Below are 26,253 nucleotides of genomic sequence, written 5' to 3'. Positions count from 1 at the left end.
GGACAAAGTAGATGTATCGAGAGGTCTTCTATCCCCTCAGTTCCTGCAGCATCTAAAGAGACTCCCGTGAGACTCTTGTGGTTAACATAAAATTACAACGTTTCATTTGAACAACTGACCAAGAGCAGCAATTAAATCCAAAGAAATTTTAAAGGCATCTCACAGAATAAGAAGATTGTCCAATCTTGTAAGTTGATAACATTATTGCTTTCTTGGACTGGGAAGATAATTTCCCTAATGAACTTGAACTGTTATTTCTTATCTGGAAAATGATGGTGTCCTATTTGTCTTGAGCCATAGAATAGTCTATAAACACGGTAACCCAGATGAAAATGTTTCTGCATTTTTTTTGTATTTTTAAAAATTTCTAAAAGCAAACAACAGAAAAACTTCAGAACCTATCTCAATTGTATAAAACCATAAAGAAAGTAACAGGCATTAAGGATTTCAATACCAAAAAATTTCAAATGCCATGTTTACATTTTGCACTCACACACAAAGCCTAAATATAAAGCATTCATTCTTTTACAAATCTTCTTTCAAGCTTTCTTTTATCCTTTTCTTGAAACATATTTTACTAAACTGTATATATACATGCACGCTCAGATCTGGGAAGAACTAGTTGTTTTTGTTTTCCTTGTTTTGTTTTTGTTTGAGACGGAGTCTCGCTCTTGTTGCCCAGGCTGGAGTGCAGTGGTACAATCTCGGCTCACTACAACCTCCACCTCCCAGGTTCAAGTGATTCTCCTGCCAGCCTCCAGAGTAGCTGGGATTGCAGGCGCCCACCACCACGCCTGGCTAATTTTTGTATTTTTAGTAGAGACAGGGTTTCACCATGTTGCCCAAGCTGGTCTCAAACTCCTGACTTCAGGTGATCTGCCCACCTGGGCCTCCCAAAGTGCTGGACCGGTTGAGTTCTGTGTCAGTGCTCCCATGTTCCCAGGGAAAAGACAAGGAGGAAGCTGTTAGTGGAAAACAGTTACCCAAAGTGCTGAGAAGCAATTCTGATGGGGCTGGGGTTTTGCAACTGGGAGCACATTTTTGGCATTTTGCTGCCAATAGTTTAGAGGCAGGAAATCCTGCCTCCGTTTCACAAAGGCAACTCCTGTGTTTACACCCAATTACTTGAATGATGTCTGAGGGGCCTGGAGAAAGACTAGGTTTGGTATTGGGCATTTATTATGACATGTCAAATTATTGCCTAAGAGGCATCCCCATTCATCCTGAAAGCAAAGAGTAGCATTTGCCAGCATGCCAAAAATGACTCTGCAGTTTCAAGAAATACACATACACCAACAGAGAGCCTCTAGCCCCTCTAGGGACTTGGCAAGTGTACCGCCCATCTTTCAGCTGAAACATCTACTTCAGCCTCTCAAACAGAATCCCCACCTGACCTGCGGTTTTCTTATGTCTCTAGAGCTCTGCCTGTTCTGGGAACCTCAGCACCCTGGGTCCAGCACAAAGCCCCTGCCCCAAGTACATGTACAAGACCAAGCCATTGACAAGCAAAGATCAAAGGGTGGACAGAGGTCAAAGGCTCTCAAACACCCACAGCATCATGCATTTCAGCACTGACTTTCAACATGGTTTGACCCTGGATGGGGCCGTGAGAAACAGATCTTTTTCTGAGACATCTGTTGAGAAGCTTTCCCCAGCCTACTAGGAAAACAATAAGAAATGTTTTAAAAGTAAAATATGTTGGCAACTTTTATGAAATGTTTTCTTTTGATGTCCATTTATTACTGCATCAAGAGTATTAAAATCTCTGGCTGAAAAGAAAAAAACATATCCATATTATAGCCAACCATACAGCTGTTTTAGGGAACATGCAGATAAAATAATGAAACAACTGAAGAATGTTTAAATGTTTATTTTCATGTTAAAAATGATGTGTTACCCTGTGGTTAGAATATACCTTTATGCTGAAAAATGAAGTCACTTTATTTCCGAAATATTTCCAGAAAAAAAGAAAAGGAAAAAATCCAAAAGTCAAGAAGAATAAGATGAAAATGTTCTGGCAGATTCCATCATCAATCCCAACATAAGCCACATCCTTTCTAGGCCAGAATTCCAAATTCAGGGCATTTCATGATGTTATTAGGTCTCAAATGTTTTTCCCACTATCAGTTTAGATATTTTTGAGTGGGATGTCTGTACATTTAAAAGCTACAATTTTGCATGCTTTCATTTTTAAAAACTCGGTGTTTCATTATATTGCCTATATTACATACAAAAATATCTGCAGTCCATATTTTAGCATAACTTTTCCACCATCCATACCGTCCCTTTACATGACAGGTGATATGCATTACATCACACGTATATAATTTTGATAAAAAGGGGAGGGTTGCTGAGTTTATAAACCATCTGTTATGTCATTTACAGAGAATGAAATGGAGAATTGAGACCATTTTTAGGTAATTAGAGTGGAAAACACATTGGTGTCCCTGACATATAGGGTTCAGATGAAACCACGCTCTGTGGTCCTTGCTGTGAGACTGAATAGTTCCCTCACAGAGCCTTAATAGTTCTCTGACAGGGCTCCAACATCCCAGTAATGGGAAGACCTCTTTCTAAAATAATGAAACAAGACTGCTACCAAAATGCACAAAGGTGGACGTTCTAAAACTTAAAAGTTAGCAAGTTACAAATTACTTAGTCTACAGATGTGGCAATGGGACAAAAAGCAATCAACTTTCCCCCTGCATGACTTTATAAATAGAAACTTCTGTCTAGATAGTAAGGATTATTATAGTCTGGGAATTTATCCTGGCCAGTGTGCACTATACAACAGCTAGGAAGTCAATTATTCCTTCTCTTGGGACACATGGAGCATTCTGAGGTTTGCTAGGTGTTGTTTTTCCAGGGCAACCTTCTATTGTCTTTTCTTCTTGCCTTCTCTCAAATGCAACACACCTGTGTGTTTAAGCATCAGTTCTTTGATGTGGCAGCTGCTTCTTGATTCCTGTGCTCTGGCCTCTACTGCAGCACATCTGGACCTTGGAGGCAGCGGTTGCAATCCTCAATGGTTCCAGGTCGTATGCTGGTCATCTAGCGTCTGAACCTCCCTTCCTGTGACCATGGAGTTCACTGTCTGGTGCCTTCTCAAGAGGCTTGCTGGTGTCTCCCTCAGCGGGAGGCTGAGCGTTCCATTCCCATGGGAGAGGAAGGGACTTTATCAATGTTTGGTTCAGGTTATTTAACAAGACTAATAATGTGGGTCTATCAGCCATAAAATCATGGAAAATCCAGGCAAATTCATGGTCCCCAGAAAATTAGATTTCATGACTTAATAGTTTATACCTTTACCTCCACTTTAGATATTTTGGGGCACAGCGCCTAATAGTTGTATATTGACTAGCTGGAAAACAAGGTGCTATAACCCATGGTTTATAATCTTCAGGAAATATTTAGAGGGAGGAGGAAATATTTTAATGAAATTCTTTCATGAGAAATAGTATCCATGCCAAATCTGAGGACAATTGACAGTCACTGCTGATTCTTACTGAATAGTTTGTTTTCTGGCTCTTCAGTATTCACACACACACACACACACACACACATACACACATGGGCATATGTGTGTATATGTGTTTATATACATCTGGGTGTGGGTTCTATGGTGGAAGGAACCCTTCCCCCATGGCCTTCCATTTGATTATTATTTTGAACTGACTGGGTTATAACACAAAGGAGCAAAGGTGGCTACACAGGGGCTGTATCACTCAGGGTGACTCTAAGTAATCACAAGAAGCATCTTCAGGACTGTGGGCAGCTTCCAGCCCTGCTGAGAAAGCACTGGCATGTTTGAATGCTCCCCAGTTTGCCCCCTGCACCCCATCAAGCACTGCCATCAGAGGGAATGCTCTAATTTGTATGTTCCCTAATAACACTCCCCATGGCAGTGATAATTTCCTTTACCTCCTCCCCAGTTAGACCCCCTACCCAAAGTCTTCACTTTACCAGTGGGCAGGACCCTGCTGTATGTGTGTAAGAGATTTCCTCCCCATTTCAGTGGAGGTTCTTCATTTTCAGAAATGAATTCCCAGTATTTCTGGAATGCTAGAGATCCAAAGGGAGAGAGGACTGAAGAGCCTCTCAGAAAGAGCCGACTCACCTGGATAGCTATGTGCCAATCAGCATATGAACTTTCTTCAGTCCTGTATGGTTGGTTCTGAGCTACCTCTGCACCAAACTCTTTGAAAAGCTTTTGGCTGACTAAGGAGTCTTCCCATAAAGTGTCAGCCATCTCTCTGCAAGCTCCTTTTGCAGCTAATGCCTGGCTCTCCTCGCTTCCTTATCCCATCAAACTGAACTATTTTTGGAACTTCACCAGCTTCAGTTCCTAAGCCCCGTTTTATAGAACTAACTGAACACTGGGCTCTGGAGGTCAGGCCTACGTCACTTGCAATTTCAGCACTGTTCACAAACACACTGTAGTCCTGTGGGCCAGAGATACAGGAAGAACTTTTTGGCTGCCACGTCATGGCTAGAGGAGGCTGGGTTGTCAAGTCCCCATCCAAGGAAATCTACCATAAGAGAACAACTGAACGCCTCTCCTTGGATTAGCTCAGTTGTCAGCCATTTGGGGTCAGGGCACTGCTTCAGCTGACTTCCTGCAGATCCTTCCTACTTTGGGCCTTTAAAATTATATTTCTTAGAGATGCAAATGGCTCAGTAAAGCTCATAATGAGGCATACTAGTCCAGTGTCCACATTTCCAATAATACGATCTTAATAAATATGTCATCACATTTTGCTAATCTGAAATTTTTGCCTTAGGACCATTCATGATGCTACAAAAATAACATTTTTATTTAAATATTATGCAGGAGTTGTTTCTTTTTTTCTCTTGCCATTTTGATTTTTCAATAGCTGTGGTTTTTAAATTTTTTTTTCTACAATAGCTACTTCTTGAATTCTGGAATGGTCACTTATTTGTATGGACTTTCCGGGGAAACATTGCTTCTCTCCACAAATGCACACCCTGTCAATGTTTTGTCTCTGCCAGAGTCATGATTGAGTTTTTTTTTTTTTTTTTTTTTTTTTTGGTCATTGTATGAATGGATTTCTACATATTGCTAACTTGAAATGTCATTCTACTTACTTAAAAAAAAAAAAAACAACTTTTGTTCTGGTAAAATGGAAAGTGCAATCTGCATCTATTTCCTAGATAACTTCCTTTCTGTGCAGGTCCATTCTACTTTAAGACTTCAGTTTGGATAACAAATTGTGTTGGCCACAAAGTACTTGTATAAATACAGCTATGTTGGGGCCTTTTTACCCTCAGAAATGCACTCCAGGAGTTCCCCAAGAGTTTTCAACAAGCAGAGAATAAAAATAAATGTTTGTGATTGACAACTTTTCTCCAAATTTTTGAAACTTCACGTAGAAAACTGTAAAGAGCTGGCCCTCCCTCATTGTGTATTAACATTTTAAGTAAAACCCTTTGTCCCAGTGTTATACAAGAGAGTTCAGCAACAAAAGGGAGGAAAAACAAAGTGAGAATAAGCTTCTTGGATACCGTCCCTAGACGAAGAAGTGCGGAAAACTGGAAAAACCTGACATCCTGCCTGGAGACCCAGGAAATAACACGGCATGGCAAATCCCAGGGAAGAAAACTCATGTGTAAATCAAACAGAGCTCAAGGAAAAGACTGAAATTTCTTCTCTTCATGTTTCAAAAAGAATTCCAGAGGTCAAAGGAACAGGTGCAGGTGCAAATGTATATAAAAATAATGAGCAGCGCTCATGACAAATCAGGATAGCTACATTCAGTCATCTTTCATGTATGTCTAAACTCAGGCCAAGGGGCAATTAGTGTCCACTGTGCTTTAAAAGGTCTAGGAATAGAAAAATCAACACCCAAATCTTTTCTAATTCCACATGGCCATTTGTCACGAGATGACTAACAATGTCTGTGGGGTCAGGTTTCATACATTTGCACTGAGCTCGTGCCAGGCAGTCCATAAAACTGTTGTCTTAGAATTTCTTCAGTCCCCACATGTGGCTGTTTTAGAGGCATATCCAGACTGAAAACCCAGCTTCTATAGCTTTCCAGACCTCTTTTACCTGCTTAGAAATGAATCCCACCAGACCTCCACACATCAAACTTTGTTAAATCATCCCCTATTGCTGATCAAACTCACTGCTCCAGCATTCAAAAAACAGAAGGCATAAAGGTGAATACAAACATAAGAAAGGAGTTTACATCTGGTCTTGCAGTCTTTCCATATAGTCTCTAAAGTCCTGTGAATCCCCCAGCCCCATATCTTGGCAGACCCACTTGATGTTATCATCGCTGTCAAACAGGATGGAGTTGGTGTATGGGCCGCCGTCCTCTGGAAGGATGGTGGTGTAGGAAGTGAACTTGACTCTCTTCCTCTTTGGGCCCGAAGAATTCATAGGTTCATTTTTAATTTCTTTCTCATAGACATAGTCAGAGGGTCTGAGGAGTTGACTATGAAAAGTCTTCTGGGAACTGCCATTCAGAAGGAAGTTCCTCTCCTCAAACTGCAGGCCCCTGTCTATCATGGTTGTGCACTCCTCCGACGGGAGTGTAATGTCAACAGGGTTCTCCAAAAGTTCCACTTCATTCCCAAGCCAGACCCAGTCGTGGGAATGGGGGATGTTGCCCTGCTCGCTCACAGCAAACCTTTTGTGTCTGTATTTCCAGGCAAATGCCACGCAGTTGATCAAGAAGACCAGAATGGCCAGGCAGAAGACGCAGAGCAGGGCATACATGCCAATCTCCAAGTCTGTTAGCCCCCTTGAGGTCACTGTGAGGTCACTAGGATTATTGGGGTCCGGTGACTTCCCTTGATTGGGGAAGCTTGTGAAGGCATCTGGACCACCACTTTTGAATAACTTATTCTTCCCTTCCATGGGAGACTGGGGGGTTGTGCTTTTGTTGGTACTTTCCTCGTGGCCAACAGGCGTGCCATGGTGGAACCATTCCTGGACCGCTCTCTCCTGGTTTCCTTCGCGCTCTATGGAATTACTGAGGTGGTCTTTATATTCCCGACTGATGCCCTCAATATCATTGCTGCCTCCTTGGTGCTCATCACTACTCGGTTCGAATTTGACCTTGACATTTCCTTTACCCACGGCAAGAACACTCTTCCTCTTGGTCTTCTGACAAGGTTCACTTATCATCATTTCTAACTTAATCAAAGGCCCTTGTCCTTCACCCTCCGCAACCACAATTGGCCATTTGGACTCAAGGTTTGCCTGGACAGACACCACCATTTCATCCAATGATGAGACAGTAACAGAATAATCCTTAGGATCGTAAATGTCTAAAGGTGTCACCGAACCATCACTGAATAAAATCCAAGAACTTACTATTGCTTCCTAAGGAAAATGAAACCAAAGCATTATGTTATAATCAGATTCCTTCAAATTTGAAAACATAAATATAATCTCCTATATAAATTGTTTCAATATAAGGAGAAGATGTCTATAGTTTTATAATCTTGAACAGTTCTGGTTATGCCTTGAACTGGTGGAACTGGCATCAATAATGTGCTGTAGCCTCTCTGGGACAAGGAATAAATAATACACTTTAATGACGGCATTAAACTATAATTTATTGCATACATACAATAGAATTTGACCTTTTTAAAAACATATTGAAAGATCAGGCAATTTATCTGAATCAATTTCAGGTGCAACAAATCAGGCTACTGCTCAAGATAATATCACTTTGAACATTCTTTATTAAGAACCCAGTGGTGACGTAGCAAAACATGCACTGGCTGGGGGAGTGGGGAAGATGCACTGTGAGGCTGGCTGGCTGGAATGGCACAGTGGCTCTGGTATCTTCAGAAATAATTTATAGAAGTTTAGAGATGGGAGGAAGTTTTAGAGTTGACCATAATTATTGTAAACAGTAGCAATTTGGTGCCTATTAGCCATGCATAAGTAGCTGAAATGGAATTTCCAAGTATCAAAAACCACCTGCTTTGGCAAAAGTGAAAACGTGATCCTTTGGCCACGGTCTAGCAGCAGGCTGTGCCTGGCACAGATAAGCCCAGCAGAAAGCAAATGGCGTATGGGGATGTGGTGGGTGTGGAAAAGCACATAAGAGGAAATGTGTCTAAGTCCCTGAATACTTTTCTCAGAGACAGAACAGCCTGGATAAGAAACAAGAAGCTTCAAGAATCCCCAGTCCTAGGCATGAGGGCTCTCCTGCACTCCTTTACAGGACGTGCTAACCGAGACAGAATTCGTCTCCACTGACCAGGAAGGCAGGGCCCCTGCGACACTCACCTGCTGTGGGGACTGAAGAACATCCAGGGCAGCGACTGTGGAGACGATGGCCCTTTTGTCTGCTCGGTGTGGCTGCAGGGAGAGAGACATGCCAGCTACGAGCTGCACTCCCAGCTCCGCGATGGTGACTCGGTCATCCAGGACGATTACCGTCTTCTCAGCCAGGATGGAGTCCGAGAGCGGCGAGAGGACCTGAAAAGTCAGCGGGGAGGCTCATGCATCTCTGTTCCTCACAAGCACCGTGAACCCCTTAACTAGGGCTCCCAACAAAGTGCTCTCCCAGCCCTTGGCTCAATGCATGCACCCGTGGGAATCGGTTAGGAGAGTATTATGCTGTTGTCCAATCACACTTAACAATTACAGGAGTTTTATATAGATGATCTTGGTCTATTTACTTTCCTCTGATTTATCTCATGATAACAGCCGTGTATTTTCTGAGAGAATCTTGATTTAATTTAGAGGCAGTAATAAAAACCTGTCCATTGATATTAGGTACTCAAAGAGCAACATTTTCCCAACAACTAATACTTAGAATGGCACAGCTGCCCTTAAAACAGGGTGGTCATCCTGTATTACTCAGGTGGACCCAATGTAATCACGTGAGTCCTTAAAAGCAGAGACCTTTTCCTGGCTGGGGGCAGAAGGGGAAGTTAGAGGTTCAGTGTGGGAAGGACTCCATCCAGCTGTTACTGAAGGCGGAAGAGACCACGTGACAAGGAATGCAGGTGGCCTTGGAGCAGAGTGACCCCTGGTGACCCCTGGCTGACAGTGGGCAAGGAAACAGGGACCTCGGTCAGTCCTAAAATCACAAAGCACTAAGTTCTGCCCACAACCTGAAGGAGCTCGGCAGCCAAGTCTTTCCCCAAACTCCCAGATAAGAGCCCAGGCCAGCCGAGACCTGGAGTTCAGCCTCGTGGTGCCCTGAGCACAGAACGCAGCAGGCCCACGCGGACGCCTGACCTGCGGAAATATTAGCTGACTAACGGGTGTTTTTTAAGCTGCTAGTTTGTGGTAATTTGTTACACAAAAATAGAAAACACAGAACATAACATGTTTCATCCAGCTTTGCCAAAAATATAGCTTTGGCTACAATAAAATCTGACTTAGTTAACTCTGAGCAGAAACATTTTAAATTTGTATAAAGAAATATTCTGCACCATTTCTGCATACTTATCCTGTCAAACTGGCTAGAAAATAATTTTACTGTCACTATGATAAAGAATATTTAGCTATGGATTATAATGCTTTGAAAAAATTTTGTCTACAAGGTATGATATAACTAAATGGTTAAACTTCAAGGTTAGGAGGAAAAAAACTAGCTTTCAGCAGTTCAACCACCTTCTATTGGTGATTACAAAATGGAGAGTATGATATTGGGGAAAAGATTATTTACACTGTATGTTTCATTTAGCCTTCTTGGTAAAAGGGATTAGATATTTTTGCCAACTCTCTAAAATGCGAAAATTAATCTGAGTTTAGGTTATTAAAATTGGTGAATGCTCTATTGCTTCTCATTATTCTCTTACAAACAAACAGAGGCAATGCATGCACAGTGACACACGTTGATATGCACGGCCACGTGCACATGCACACACAGACACATATCTGCACAACAGCATCTACCTGGCCACTCATCAACACAGACTGGTGCTGGGCAAAGTGGCAAGGCATGGCAGCGTGTACCTGCACTGTGGTTATTCCCGGCTCCCGACCAGCCAGGGTCCTGCCGTCCTGTAACTGAGCGATTTTCGGCTCCTCCACCTTCATGAACTCGGTCACAAGGTCAGTGATGTCAAACTGCCAGTCGGGGCCCAGCATGTAGGTGAGCTGCCCTAAGTCAGGCGACTCGGCCACAAACTGGGTGAGGACGCGCACCGTGGCGTGCTGGTACTGCAGGGAGCAGCCTCGTCCCTTCTTCTCCTCATCGTCCTCATCATCGCTATCCCGGGTAGGCCTAGAGCACAAGGAATCAAAACAGAATAAAGTCCTCATTGTTAAGAAGTTCTACATGCCCTTGTTTTTAAAATTCTAGGTGAGCCCACAGAATGAAATGAAATGATCTTTCTCCTGCCGGACCTGCTCAGCCATCTATCCATTCCCTGTTCATTCACTCATTCCACAAGCACTTTGGTGAGGATCACGTGCTTTGTGCTTGCAACAGGAATGGCAAGGGCAGCTCCTGTCTTCCTGGCCCATACAGAGGCTGAGGCTCTGGTCCTGGTGTCCTGGAAACTGGTAATTTTAAAACCATTCCCCTGTGGGATGGAGGAACCTAAGATATGAGTCAGAACTGCTGTTTGGATTCATTTTGATATTGGACCTCATGCTAAGTTCTCTACCCTCTCACAGGCTCCGCTACTCCCCTTGGAAACGAACACATAGGAACAGCTGGGCCCCTTTCCTCCCTCATAGTTCCACATGAGGACCAAGTAGGTCAAGGTACGATGACATCTCAGAAATGGCCCTTTAGGAACCCCAGACCAACCAGGAACCATCGGCCATGGATGGTTCTAACACCCCACCTCCTCATTGGCTGAGGCTCTCTAGTCTGTACAGAAAGAAGCAGCTTCCTGAGCTTATGGCCCTGAAGTCTGCCAAAGGATCCTTTCCTTCTACCGTCCTACACTAATCTAAAATCACTGCTCTGGGAGCAGACCTGCTCATGCTACTGCTAAAACATCTGAAATGTGTCTCTCCTGTTGCCCGTCCTGGCTTCTCCCTTCCTTCCTTATGGCTCTGGCCCTTCCTCTCTCCCTGGCACCTGTTATCCTCTAACCTCCACCTGTCCACAATCCACCCTGAGAAAGCCTCTCTGGCTCTGCAATTCCAGAACCTTCCCCTCAAGAAGTAGCAGTCCTGTGTCCCTTTGAGAGTGCTTTGTTTGGTGACTACTGACCAGTCTGTGCCCTCGGTGCCTGGGGATTGTGTCAGGGGAGGAAGGGGAGAAGGGGAGTGACTCGTGCATGCTGAATTAGACCTACTGTGTGTCCTCTTCCACGTGCTTACATAAGGATGAGAGCGGACATCGATTGCCCATGCAGCACACAACAGCCATGCATATTTAATGCATGTAATCTTCACACACCCCCAAAGAGCGAGGTTGAATTATTTCTCTGATCTTACCAGTGAGGAAACCAAGACATGGTTTGTGTGGCCACTCAGCCAGGGCCACACAGCTGGCCATCTCCCGAGGCAGGGCCCCCCATCACATGTGTCCCTTTCCTTTCTATAGCTAAGTCCATTCATCTTCTCAACAGCTATGAAACATGTTCTTATTTTTGCATAAAGAAACCAGGCTCAGAGTGGTTAATATGTAGCCCAGATAAATGGCAATTAGCAGGTCTGGATACAGCTCCATTTGACTTCTGAAAGCCACTTTCTTTCCTATATGACATTCTGCCTCCCTGAAAGGTCTGAGAACCATTTATACAATGATAGGAAAAATTTTCACCAGCACAATAGCATAATAATTTTGGTTTCCCAAAGTAAGAAATGAGTATCTCCATGAGTAAGACAGATGGTATTAGGTGGCAAAGAAACATAGCATTCAATTTAAAAAATAAAAATAAAAAAAACAAATAACATACTGAAAAGTGATTCCCATTTTATTTTTCAATCCTTCTGAATATGTCACAGAGAATATCTCTGTTCTGTGCTAGAATGTCTTTAAAGCTTCTCAGAACTAACTACTTTCCATTAGTTAATAAAGACAAGTTCACATAGGCAGGCAACGGTGTCTACTCAGAATTTAACAACACTGTTTGGTTTTCTTTGTAATAATTTTAGGTTAAATTTATTTTATGATAAATGACACTAGTCGACCATTTGTGCTAGCAATGGGAAGTTCCCTTTAAATTAATGGGTAAAAAAGAAGATCACCACTAGGCATGTGTTTCATTAAAATGTGGCAGTATCATCATAATGGTCAATGAATATATGAGATTTTAGAAATCTTGTGGTAATGAAACAAAACAATCCTGTTATTTTAGGGCAGATTGTATCCTATTCATTTATTTAAACTTTTAATTTCAAAATAATTACAAATTAACTAAAAGCTAAAAAACAAACAAACAAACAAAAAACCAGGAGATTTTCTACACTCTTTACCCAGTTCCCTGAAGTTAGCATCTTCCTAACTATAAGAAAATATCAAAACCAGGAAATTGGCAATGGTATACACGGAGCTTATTAACATGCAAGCATAACTTATTACAGTCTAATGATACCAAAGCTTTGCTACTTTGAGTGTAGATACCTTAGTTCCCTGTAAGTCCCATCACCCCAACCACTTTTAAGAATATAATTGTTTTAAGTATGTTCTTCTATCTATCCTAAGTACCACATCAGGTAATGTCATACTTTCCCCTTTGAATACCAAACATGATGTAAAAAATTGATGCGAAGGAAAGTCTATCCTATTCAACAGTGTTTCTACTCATTCTATCATTCTTCTTTCCTTTCTGAAGCTCCAAATCCTTTTCCATTATAATTTTTTCTGTCTACTGAAGTTTCCTGTCTAATGAAGTTCCATTAGCCATGCTTTAAAGGTAGGTCTCCTGAAAACAAACTCTCGAAGTTTTTGTTCATTTAAGAATATCTTTATTCTCCTTTCATTCCTAAAGGATACTTTTGCCAGGTAAAGAATTTGAGGCTGACAGTGCCTTTCTTTTAGCGCCTGAAAAATGTGCGAAGTCCTTCTGGCCTCTGTGGTTTCAGGCGAAAAATTCATTGCCATTCAAATTGGTATAACCCGTCTCTGGATGTGTTTAAGACTTTCTTTGTCTTTCATTTTCAGAAGTTTAATTACGACGTGTCTTCACGTGGATTTTTGGGCTTCTCATGTTTGTGGTTTCTCAAGCTTTTTGAAACTACGCGTGTATGCCTCTTGACAAATCGGAGAGGTTTTCAGCCATTACTCTGCAAATACTGTTTGAGCCCAACACCTTTTCTCCTTTTCTTCTCGGATTCTAATTATGGGAATCCTAGATATTTTCTTATAGTCCCACAAGCCCCTGATGCTCCATTCCTTTTTTCCCACAAGTCTACTTTCTCTGTTATTTAGATGAAGTAAATTGTATTGTCTGTTCTCAAGTCCACTGATTTTATCCTCTGTCATCTCACTGTACTGCTGAGCCTATTGAGGGCTTTTGTTCACCCTCGTTTCTATATTTTTCTATAATTTACATCTGGTTCTTTTTTATAAGTTATGTTTCCTTGCTGAGATATTTTCCTTTTTAATTGATTCCAAGGCTATTTCTAATTTCTTACTGAAAGCTTTTTTTTTTTTCCTTTGCTATGGCTGCTTTAAAATCCTTGTCAGATATTCTAACATCTGGTTTATCTGGGCATTGCCATCAGTTGACCATCTTTTCTCATTCAAGTTGTGGTTTATCTAATTCTTGGTATGACGAGTGATATTTTTGTTATGTTCTGGATATTTTGTACATTATGACAGGAAACTCTGGGTTCAACTGAAATCTATTGTAGTTAAATTTGCTTTGTTTCAGTGCATATGTCCTAGGCTACTTTTGTGCACTTAGGTTCTAATGACAATTTGGCTTGAGAGCCCTCAGGTGCTATTCTGGTCTGTTTTGTTCCCCTGGTCCTGTGGTTTCCTGCAGTGAAGCAGGAATCCCACTTGAATATCTCTGGGTTTGCCCAACGGAGACGAGGGCACCTCCCTGGCCTGGGTGGAGGCTGGAAGACATCAGGCAGGCAGGGCAGTATCACCTCCCCCAGCGGCCCTTCAAGTTTCAGCAATGGGTTTTCAAGATCCACCCTTGGCCTTTTGCTTCAAGCACACTTTTCTGACAGTGAATCTCTTAAAATTTCTTCATCATTTGCTGTCTGGAAAGACTGAAAATTTCAACATCATCAGGTCCCTGTTTCTTTTTGTCTCATAGCCCTTCCAAAATTTTCTCTCTCCTCTTGCATTCTGCTATTAGCAGCAAGATGAATCTAAGTGCACATTCAGTATTTGCCTGGTCTTCTCCTCAGCTAACTATCTGACCTCACTTGCTTTCCACACACCTGCAGGGCACAATCTTGCGAAGCACTCTGTCACCTCCTAACCAGAATCCATGCTCCTCAACTCCCCCTGAACCCTCACTGGCAGCATTTTTGAAGTTCAGATTTCTACTTCCCATTTGTGCACAATGATCTCAGCTTTCTGTAAGGCGATTTGGGATTTCTCTACAATGATCCTCATGCATCATGTACAACGTCTTTAACACCCATGTTTCTACTAACAATCTGTTCAAGGCAATTGATTCTTTTTCCATTATGCTCCTCAAAATCTTCCAGCCTCCACTCACTCCCTGATTCCAAAGGCACACTCACGTTTGAGGTATGACTTATGGCTACAAGCCACCACTGGGCAACAGGCTCTATATTCGTTTTCTATTGCTGCATAACAAATGACCACAAACTTCATGGTTTAAAACAATGCCCACACCAACACACTCACAGTTCTGCAAGCCAGTAATCCAGACAGGCTCAACTGAATTCTCTACACAGAGATTCACAGGTTCAATATTAAGGCGTCAACTGGGCTGGTCTCTTATCTGGAAGTGCTAGGGAAGAATCCACTTCTAAGATCAGCCAGGTTGTTGGCAGAATTCTGTTCCTAAGGTTATAGAACTGAGGCCCCATTTCCTGGCTGGTTGTCATTTGGAGGCTGCTCTCAGCTAATAAAGATTACCACATTCCTTGGTAAGTGGCTCAGTCCACATTCGTCAGCAAGTGGCTCAAGCCACCTTCAAAGCCAGCAGTACATCATCACGTTGTTCTCATCCTCAAATCTTCCCAACTTCCCCTTCTGCTACCAGTTGGCAGGAACTCTGCTTTCAGAGGCTTCTCTGGTGGGTCCCTGCACCTGGCCAATCTCTGTATTTTAAGGTCCACTGATTTGGCATTGTAGTTACATCTGTAAAATCCCCTCCCAGCACTACCAGATTAGTGTTTGAAGAAGAAGGAGATGGGGATCATGGGAAGGGGATTTTTTTTTTTTTTTTTTTTGTGTGTGATACAGAGCCTTGCTCTGTCGCCCAGGCTGGAGTGCAGTAGCGTGATCTCGACTCACTGCAAACTCTGCCTCCCAGGTTCATGCCATTATCCTGCCTCAGTCTCCCAAATAGCTGGGACTATAGACGCCTGCCACCTCACCCGGCTAATTTTTTTGTATTTTTAGTAGAGATGGGGTTTCACCATGTTAGCCAGGATGGTCTTGATCTCCTGACCTCGTGATCCACCCGCCTCGGCCTCCCAAAGTGCTGGGATTACAGGCGAGAGTCATCTTTAGAACTGTCTACTATAGTATGTATCCATTCACTGAGTTCTTGGGACAACCCTTCAGTAATGTTACCATCCCTAATTGATAGATGAGGAAACTGAGAAAGAGATAGGTTAAATCACACGTCCAACATCACATAGGTACAAGTTGTAAAGCTGGGGTTAAAATTCAGGCAGCAAAATGAAGAGTCTTACCCGGTGCGGGGAGAGGGGGGAACAACTCAGGCAGCCTTATCCCACAGCCCACAGTCTTAACCACTGTACTGTGCTCCATGGAGGAAGGCTGACATTTACAAGCAGGGGAACTGAGAGTGAATAACATAGGAATGAACAATAGAGAAGTGAGTGGGGAATGGAAAATAGCTATGTCCTAAATGCCACATCTTGTAGTAGGTGCTTGTTACGTATTGCATTCATTTTACTGAATCCTAGCAACTACTCTATGAGGTTGTTACTATTATTATTACGATTATCTTCATTAAAATTTCCTCATGTCAAGTTGCTAGTAAGTACTCAAGTCAGATCCATCTGAACCCAAAACCCAGACCACGCTTCCCACCGCGGATGTTGCTTCCCAAGGGCTTGAGTCCCTGAGGGCCAATTTGCCTCCCACAAAGATCTGGGCCCCAGGACAATCAGATCCAAAGTCTTCTCTTTGATTCCTCACCTTCTGTTGGCAGCAACCGGGATCCTCCAGCCCTTGATCTGGCTCAGCTCAGTGTCTGAGATCTCAATCTGCAGGGGGAGTCTGGGCGCCCAGACAGTGACCTCGAACTGGGAGGTGAAATGCTGGTGGGTGAAGTTCACAATTGTGTCCACTTTGCTCTTCATTTCCTTCCCGTTCACAAAAATGGAATCACAGTTGTTGGAAACCTTTGGGGAGGAGGTAGAACCTTGAGATGCATCAGGAGGAAAAGCACAAGCAAATACTAACAACACTGAAAGTTCATGAACTGCAGCAGCTCTGATTTATTAGACACCAAAACCACCCGATGAACAGAACTTGTACAAAAGGTAATTTGTAGGCACTAATTAGTGACAAATACTGACAAATAGACTCCAGGAAAACTATTTTGTATTACAAAATACTGACAAGTAAAACCATTAACATAATTTAATGGAGTTATATAACCTCTGTTGCCTTTTGTGTGTATGTGTCAGTGTTTTTCTTTATCTTACCTTTTTTATGTACTCAAACGATCACTAATCAAACCCCAGGTGCCTCATAGTTCACTCCTGCACCATATCTGAAGATGCATAAAAGGTTTTTATGTTACTGAAAGAGCACATTATTCAAGTCATACTGAGGATCTCTGAAAAATCAGGAGAGCTTTGCACTAGATTAAAATCCTGGTAGGCAAAATAGTTGTGAAATGCATTAGAAACGTGGATACAATTATTTTTGCCCCATTCAGCTATAATTTTGCAGAATGAATGTGGCATTTCACCATGGTCTTTTGACTCAGCACTTGGGGGTGGCCTCTCTAATGTGCATGCTTCAGTAGGTTGAGCATTAGACCATTTAAGTCCCCATTTTACTTCACATTTTCAGGATAAGCAAATAAATTGTTGCTGACTTTCTCTCCTGGACAATCAGGAAAATGTATTTATGTATCTAGGTGGAGAGAAGAAAGAGGGATCACAAATCATTTCATGAGCAGAGGACAGAAAATAAAAAGTAGTGTGCAACCTTTGCATTCATACTGCTGAGGGGCAGTGTCAAGCCTGGGCTGCTGGCAGGGCCCCCACCTCAACCAGTGGAGCCACCACAGCCCCACTTTTGCAAGCCAGAAACTAGGACTTGCTCTTGTTGTTTCTCTTCCTCACTTGAATCTGTAACTACAACTCAGGCCTCCCTTCTGAGCCTGAGATACACACGTCCAACTGCCTATTTGACATGGTCAAGTGAATGGCTCAAGAACAATGTTCAGAAGTGCCCACTTTCAAACTTAAAGAGTGAACTTCCAAGTTGTTTGAGATAAATTACCACCTTCCCTCCCTCCCAAAAAAAATGCCACCAGTATGAATGTGCTTCCTTGGAAATGAAGAAATCAGCCTTTTACCACCCAATAGCTCTACACTGCAGCTCGCCGTGGAAACCGAGGAGAAAATAGCTAATGGGACACTTAAGACTCACCCTGCATCCTCAGTCACAGGGATGGATCCTTGTCACTTCCACTTCTCAACACCAATGATGTCTTTAGGAATCCTTAAGTATAATTAATGTAGGCTACTCATTGGGAGATCTGCTGAAATCATTGAGACTTTGACTTGATAATCCTAGTCCACAAAGCAATGAACAAGGATTGCTGGAGAGTTACTGGAGTCTGGCTAAGTTCATTTTTGGAGCTCCTTTCCTATCCTGTCAGAACTTAGCAGTCTAAAATCTTTTTCCCTCCAGGCCTAAGATAGCAGTGGATAGAGCTACCATTAGGCTGATAGCTAATGTGTCTCTCATGCCCAAAATTCCAGGGGGAGCTGAATATGGCATTTCTTTAACTTTTCAAATTAAAAAAAGAATCTACTTCTATCCCTCTTTTTGCTTTGTTTTATAAAAAGAGAGAGAAGAACAACAATGAAGCAACCAAATGAGCTGTATTTTAGAGCACGTTTGAGGCAGTTAAATCTGCTTCATTGTGCCCAGGACTGTAAATAATCAGAACAAGATTTCCATTTAGAGCAGAAAATGGAATGGAGGATCATGTTCTTATTTTTAATAGATGTTGACACAATGCTGAGCCTGACTGCCATCCATTCAGGTACTCAAGATGTGGAAGCCCCATTATAGAGAAACATCTGCCTTCCCAACGAAGCACTGCACTAGGAGAAGGTGAAGGCTCAGTAAGACCTCTAATTTCCCCTGAACTCACTGCCTGTTCTGCCTGTGGCATGCAGACTACCTCAAGAGAATGAAGTCCCCCCAACCCTGCTCAGAAAAAAAGAGATTGAGGTCCCCTATGACTTAGAAACCTGCAGTGGATACATTGGGGAGTTCTGCTCTCACTTCTCCCTAGCTCAGGTGGTTATCACTTATTGCGAGAATTTTCTCAGTCCAACGTTCCATAGTGCAGACCTCAATCCTCCTGCATTTATGTAAAATTATGGTTCTCCCTTGTTTACTGCTACCCAACCACCCCCAATCACACTTCAAATCACTCTGAATCACATCCCACTGGAGAGAACACACCGGTTTTGGAAACTGTGAAGCTGTTTCTATGTTAATAAGGAATAAATAATGTAACTGTCTGCATCCTTTCAGAGCACTACAGACTTAAACCTGCCCCATCTTTTAGGAAGTGATGTAGAGCCCATATGGAAAAAATTAATTAATTAAAAACATAACAAAGTAAGAGGGCTTAGCAGTTCTTTATGTTGACTATCTTTTGAGTTTTCTCTCCCGCGATATGCATACCCTTAAAAAAGTGTATGTCCTCCATTTTAAGTAATTCAATCAAAACAGCACAAATAAGGCTAATCATATTGAGTACTAAGACTTGAGGTATCTAACAATGTACAAAGGATATATTAGATATACAGAAACCAGAGTTTCTCACTTCATGGTCTCACCAATTACAGATGACCATCAGTATTTGTGGATTCCATATTTGCAAACTCATCTACTCCCTAAAAGTTATTTGTAACCCCAGAGTCAGTACTTGCAGTGCCTTTTTGGTCATTTGTGGAATTGCACAGAGCGGGGAAAATTTTGAACCACCTGCCATGCACACATCCCCAATTGAGGTCAAGCAAGTACTCGCTCTGCCATCTTGTCTCAGCTCTCATACAAAGACCAGAGCACGGACAATACAGGGGGCAGTGGAGCGCGGTGTCGGAAGCTTCAGCTTGGGCGCTGGATGCAGCGGGACAGAATCTGAATGCCTGCTCTGGCACCTGTCAGTGAGGCAGCCTCAGATAAGTCAACTAACACTTCCAAACTTCAATATTTCCTTTGTAATAGAAGATTATAGACTATTTGAAATGTGTGTGTGTGTGTGTGTGTGTGTGTGTGTGTGTGTCTATTTCTCCTACAAGCAAAGGTTCAGTACTCACTAATTCAGTGTTCACAGGGATTTTATAACTATCTCAAATGATGAGAACAAGACAGCTCACACTTGTACAGGACCTCATGGCCGCCACACTCTCCTTTCAACGCAGTAAGTCCCATGGTGACGCCACAAGGTGGGTGTCATGAGCCTCATTTTACCTGTACTGAATCCAGCGTAAAGAAAGGTACTGCCTCTTGCACAGCATTTTGCATATATCAACACTGACTGCTGACTGCTGGCCCAGGGCTGTCTCCTCTGCTTGATTACCTCTGTCCTCTCCAGGGACTTCTTGTGCTACGCCAGATACAATCCAAATGCCTTACAGGGGCCTACCAGGCCCCAATGCCTTGGACCTGCTTCCTTCTCTGGCCTCACCTTGCATGCCCTCCCTACCCGGCACAGGTCCTTCTTCATGGGTCTTCACTGCTCCCCTGAGCTCTCCTAGGCTTAGCCCCGTCCCAAGGCCATGCCATGGTCTTCCCAGGAATGTGATCCGATGTCCTTCATAACTGGTTTTCTACTGCCCAGTCAACTATGCACCAGCACCTCTGCCCGACACACATACATTTTCCTCTTTTCTAATATTAAAAAAGGTTTCCTTCAGGAAATCCACCGCCCTCCATTCACCACAGGCCTCCCTAACTCCATCATTAAACCTCCATCCTCTTTGCCAGTGATTGGTTTAGGGGAAAGCACGTGCTATTACTCTGGCCAATGAGCTGTGAGAAGGCTACTAGGGCTTCTGGGAAACATCTCCTTGATCAAAGAGACTCACGGAAAGTGGCGCCTCCTCCTCCCACCGGATGTTGTCGCGTGGGAACTGACGACAGGAACTGCTGCAGGGATCCCAGAGCCCTGAGGGAGCCAGCCGTGGGCCAGGCTAACCCTGGGAGCTAAGGAACCTGGGCCCTTGATGACCTAGAGGAGCCGCTGGAGCAGCCCACCTGGACCCCCCGACTTTGAGGCGTTTAATCAGCTGATTATTGTTCTTGTGGCTAAAGCCAAATTGGTCTATGTGGTTTTGTTACTTTTCACCAAAAGGATTATAAATGACATAGGACTGCATCTCAAACGCCACCCCTCAGAATGCATTCCCTGAGTCACTCCTAATTTAAACTTGGTACCCGCCTCTGGTCACTATTTTCCTGTATCTAACTTGCTGTGTGTGCTACTGTGTACACTAAATGTACAACATGCTCCATTACTTAGACTCTTCATATTGCTGATATCATGTCACTTACACTGTATTAATCGCACCAGATTGCTCTGTTATATAATGTACTCCTTCACAATAATTACCACTCTCCTAATGCTCCTGGTTGTTTCTTATGTATCTTCCCCACCTGATGGTAATCTGCTTCATACCATGAACCTTTCTCCTCTTCCCTGCTGTCTCTGCTAATAGCACAGTGCTGGGCACACAGAAGTTATTCAATAAATAGATGCTGAGTGTGTGAATGAATATGTCACAGCTGTTTCCTCTGAGACCCATTCATTTCTGTACACCACCACCAGTAGTGAGTGTATCTGTAAGAAGGCAAAGAAGGTGACTTACACAAGGTTATCATGGTAATGGCATTAAGAAAAATGCAAGTGATTTCATATATTATGAGAGAAGACCAGAAGGAACAAAGCTGATAAATGTGAGGCCTTGGATTCCCAGTAGTCAATTTGGCCTTTTAACTGAGAATTAAGATCTCTGTGTATGAGATACATGTGTGTTTTATTGGCAGGGGAAGGAGGGATGTGGGGAGATGACAGGAAGACATAGCAAAATAAAGATCAGAGTCAGATTCCCATCACTCATCTAAATGATACCTTCAGGGCTCTCTAAGCCCCAAGAGGAACATCGAAAACCAAATGCTGTCAATCCTAATTTAAGAAGAGCTGAGGACAGGAACATGGAGATTGAAAACAGATGATTTGTGTCATGTTAATCTATCAGCATGTGTGAGATGGCCTGTAAATGTCATCCTGGGAAAGTTGCCTTTAGAGGTTAATTTTTTTACTGTCAAATTACACTTCTGCAACTACATTGCTTTATAATAAAAGAGGCTAAAAGGGGCTCTCCAGATGTGAATATGTTTCCTTTGGGTATCTTGTAAGACACAACATTTACTTCATGTTCTATTTTTAAAAGAGGCAAGAATTTAATCTGTGCATCAGCCACCCTCTGTGTTTGCCACACTGTTGACCCATCTGCCTGCACTGATGGGAGGCTGACTGTGCACTGGGCTTCCCTCATGACCCCTCTCCCAACCCGAGACATGAGCCGCTATGTTAGAAGAAAAAAAATGCTACAGAATCAGGTAGTATGTTTCTCACAAACTTACAAACAATGCTGAAATTCCATATTAAAATAGGGAAAAGAATCAAAACTATGTAGCGAAAACCCTTTGATATTCACTTATTATCTGAATCAAACACTTTGTATGTATTACTGAGTTTAATGAAGTGTACCACGTCTGAGGCGCAGTATGTACTCAAAAATATTTATTTTACCTTGAGTTTTTAATTAATAATAAATGCCAAAGGAATAATAATATCTATCATGTATTAAGTTCTTACTATGAACCCTGCATTGTTTTCAAAATTTTATGTAGAATTATACCCATTCACCTCTCCAAATACTCTGCACATTACATTTTTGTCCCTATATTATGGAGGGTAGACTGAGGCCAAGGAGACGCTGCTAGTTAAGGGATCACAGCTAGTGAAAGGCAGAGCAGTGTTTCCCACTTAGTCTCTCTGTGCCCGAGGCCTCCTCAGCACTGTGTTATGGCTTCAGTGCAACCCAGGCAAGGAAGACATGGCCCTTCCTCCAGGGGACCACAGGCTGATTGGGAAAGGCAAGACCTAAATACACACATCAGTACTTTTTATCAACCAGATTGAGTTGTAATTTATGTGGAATACAGTGTATCCATTTAAATGATAAAGTTCAATGAGTTTCGCAGTGTCCACCCATGAAAACACTACACAGAACATTCTGTCATTCTGTCACCCCAAAACAGATCCTAATGCGTCTTTTCAGTCCATGGCTCCTTCTTCTCCCGGCCCCAGGCAACCACTGATGTGCTTTTCACCACCACAGATTGGTTTCCATTTTCTAGAATTTTATAAAAATGGAATCACAATATGCACTCTTTATGTCTGTTTTTTTTCCACAAGTATGATGATTCTGAGAGTCATCCTTATTATTACGTGTGTCAGTGGTTACCCTGGGCTCTTTTCCCTGGTTGCTTTCAGCCACAATGATGGAGGAGTTTCTACAGCAGTTTTTTGTTGTTGTTGTTGTTGCTGTTTTTGTTGTTGTTTTATTTTGAGACAGAATCTCGCTCTGTCGCCCAGGCTGGCATGCCGTGGAGCAATCTCAGCTCACTGCAACCTCCACCTCCCAGATTCAAGCAATTCTCCTGCCTCAGCCTCCTGAGTAGCTGGGATTACAGGTGCACACCACCAAGCCCAGCTAATTTTTGTATTTTTAGTAGAGACGGGGTTTCACCATGTTGGTCAGGCTGGTCTCAAACTCCTGACCTTGTGATCCAGCCACCTCAGCCTCCCACAGTACTTGGATGACAGGCGTGAGCCGCCGTGCCCGGCCTCTCCAGCAGTTTAATTTGCCCACTTTATTGCTGCAAATGCAGGTGTCCTCAGGACAAAGGCCACCAAATCAGGAAAATTCGCTGTTCTGGTCATTTTCTCCAAGTTTGACTCCCCTCCAAAATACTCTTGCTTTTGTTCACTCTTCAGAGATTTTTATTTTTTAATTTTATCCTGAGTTCATGGTTGTAATCTATGGAAGGACTGTCTTCTCAGAACTAATCTCAGGACTGTGGAACGTACCACAAAACAATATTTAATTAGTACTTTTCACATTCCTTCGAGTAAACCCCCATGTCCAGGCGAAGCTTAGAGGGAAGTTCAGTGCCACAGATTGAGGTCCAGAGACCTGGGTCCTCACCTCAACCCTTCCCTTCACCACTTCTGAGCAAGTTGCTCCCCAATCTCTGAGGCTCAGATTCTGCCTCTGTGAACCTTAAGGAACCTAAACTTTCCAGCTCTGACATTCTTTTGTTTGGAAGGGTTAGAAATCAAGCTCAGAGTTTCAGTATATTTTGTTACAATGTAACCTTTCTTTGCCTGAGATCCTTCATCTATAAAACAGGAATGAACATCCATTCATTCCATAAATATTTATTTACTATTGACTAAGACTCAAGAATTGTCCTAGGTGCTGAGAGTAGAGCAATGAGGAATAGAGTTCCTGTTCTTATGAAACTGATAGTCTAATTAGGGGAGACAGACAAATTAAACAACCATGTAGATATATAATATAATACCAGGCAGTGAAACAGGCTTGAAAGAAAAAATAAAGCACGGAAGAGAATAGACAGTGATGATAGAGTATGTTATTTTAATTAGAAGAGGAAAGAAAGGGCCCTTTGGAGAAGTAACATTTGAGTAGAGACCTGACTGAAGTGAGGAACGGAGTCATGGGGACATGCAGAAGATCACTCAAACCAGAGGAAACAAGAAGTATGAAGGCCCTGAGACAGGAATGTTCCTGCCATATTTAAGGGCCAATAAAAAGGGGAAAATAGCTGAAAGCGAATGAGCAAAGATCAGGGAAATGAGATCAGAGAAGAAGGCAAGGGTTTGGATTTTACTCCTGTAAGTGTAATGAGATGTTCTGTCATGTTTGGAGCAAGAAAGTGGCTTGAGCTAACAAAATTAACAGGATACCTCTGGCAGGTAGGGAGACCATTCAGGGGCTGACTCAACCCATCCAACAGAAATGTGAAGGTGGCTTCAATCACAGTGGTAGTGACAGAGGTGATGAGATGGGATTTGATATTGAAATGGATTTTGAATGCGAGTGAGAGGGAAAAGTCACACAGGGTTTCTGAGTTTTTGGCCAACCAAAAGAATGCAGTTCCTAACCCTGTGATAGGAGAAGGCAGCACAAGATGTGTATTTAGGGAAGAGAGAAAGAACCCAGACTTCAGTTTTGAAAATGTTGAATTCAAAATGCTCATTAGAAATCTGAATGAAAATGTTAAGAAGTTGGATACATGAGTTTAGAGGTCAGGGAGAGAGGTTCAGAGTTCAAGCTGTGAAAGGAAAATAATCCTAGGGACCCCAAAATCACTAAGCTAAAGGGAAAGGTCAAGCTGGGAACTACGTAGGGCAAACCTACCTCCCATTCTATTCAAAGTCACCCCTCTGCTCACTGAGATAAATGCGTATCTGATTGCCTCCTTCGGAAAGACTAATTAGAAACTCAAAAGAAGGCAACAATTTTTCTCTTATCTACCTATGACCTGGAAGTCCCCTACCCACTTCAAGTTGTCCCCCGACTTTGCTTCCAGGTGTCCTGCCTTTCCGAACCAAACCAATGTTCATCTTACATATATTGATTGATGTCTCATGTCTCCCTAAAATGTATAAAACCAAGCTGTGCCCTACCACCTTGGGCACATGTCGTCAGGACCTCCTGAGTGTGTGTCATGGGCATGTGTCCTTAACCTTGGCAAAACAAACTTTCTAAATTGACTGGGATTTGTCTCAGATATTCAGGGTTCAGAAAGCTAAAGAAGTAAGTTCAGATCTCTCATCCTCTCTCTATGTTGAGTATCCTCCGATCCCCTCTATATGTTGAGTTCACTCTTAGTTTTTGTATAGTTAAAGCAGCCTGGATTATTCTCTGATAAAAATCAGAGACAAAATCAAGACAGCCAGGTCCCTAGTTTCAACTCAGAAATGAAGAGCACCAAAAAGCATTTCTCCCCTCCTTATCAAACTACAAATTAATATTTTTAATTAAGTTTGAGAACTGTGGTTGCAGGGTAACAAACTAACCTGCATTCTGGAGAAAGACATGATCCTGCAGGGAGAAATATGTATTAAGCATTTGCTTCCCCGGGGTAGGCATTGCTGAATGCCACATAAGCTGATAAGGATTCAAGTAAAACTTTTAGATACATTTCTATGGAACCAATGTGGACTATTGTGAGAGTGTAAAGACCCTGGGGACTGTAAATACAGGGGAGTTTGCACCCTCTTGAAGGTTCTAAGAATCTCACCAGACACTTAGACAGAGGATGTGAGATAATCTCGAGACAGCTTCCCTCACGATCCTGGCTGCAGAGAGAAATGGCAGTCAGTGCTAACTCTCTGCAGTTTCATCTCTTCTATTTTCGCTATGGGACAAAGTCTTAGTCTTCAGGCAGAAGTATAATAAAAACTGTCAATCAGGATACTGTGGAAACTCATTGCATCTAAAGGAAAGGAAAAGAAACAGCTCTACCCTGAGGGAGGGATGAGAATACATGCTAGACACACCACAGCTTGAAGAGGGGTAGGAGCACCTTGGAAAGCCATACACTAGAGGCTAAGTGCTACAGTGTCTACCAAGCCTAATGCTTAATCGGAACCTCAGAGAATTTGGCCCTGGTCCTCCACTAGGCTAAGAAGCACCAAGTAAAAATAATAGAGAATACAATTAGGAGAGCTACAGGAAACAGATTCTCTCTTGGGCACATTGGAAATATTCAAAGTCAAGAAGGAAGCAGACACTGAGAAAATAACCTCTGGAAAATCGCTCACATTCTAAGTGCAAGGAATCGCTAAAGGAATTTCAAGCCC

The 26,253-nt window shown here is 42.6% G+C and overlaps 1 protein-coding gene across 1 annotated transcript in view; it reads right to left on the bottom strand.

Annotated features, from left to right (window-relative positions):
* Positions 1 to 354: 354 nt before the first annotated feature.
* Positions 355 to 26,253, bottom strand: part of TMEM132B (transmembrane protein 132B) — a 341,477-nt gene continuing 315,578 nt past the window's right edge. The window contains exons 6-9 of the mRNA XM_011988883.1: positions 16,227 to 16,432; positions 9,953 to 10,223; positions 8,270 to 8,461; positions 355 to 7,351 (exon numbers count right to left, since the gene is read on the bottom strand). Coding sequence (XP_011844273.1) covers positions 6,206 to 7,351; positions 8,270 to 8,461; positions 9,953 to 10,223; positions 16,227 to 16,432 — 1,815 coding nt within the window. The 3' untranslated portion in view covers positions 355 to 6,205. The remainder of the gene's footprint in view (positions 7,352 to 8,269; positions 8,462 to 9,952; positions 10,224 to 16,226; positions 16,433 to 26,253) is intronic.

Source organism: Mandrillus leucophaeus, unplaced genomic scaffold (assembly GCF_000951045.1).
Source record: "Mandrillus leucophaeus isolate KB7577 unplaced genomic scaffold, Mleu.le_1.0 Scaffold34, whole genome shotgun sequence".
NCBI classification, from domain to species: domain Eukaryota; kingdom Metazoa; phylum Chordata; class Mammalia; order Primates; family Cercopithecidae; genus Mandrillus; species Mandrillus leucophaeus.
This window is presented reverse-complemented; position numbering and strand designations above follow the sequence as displayed.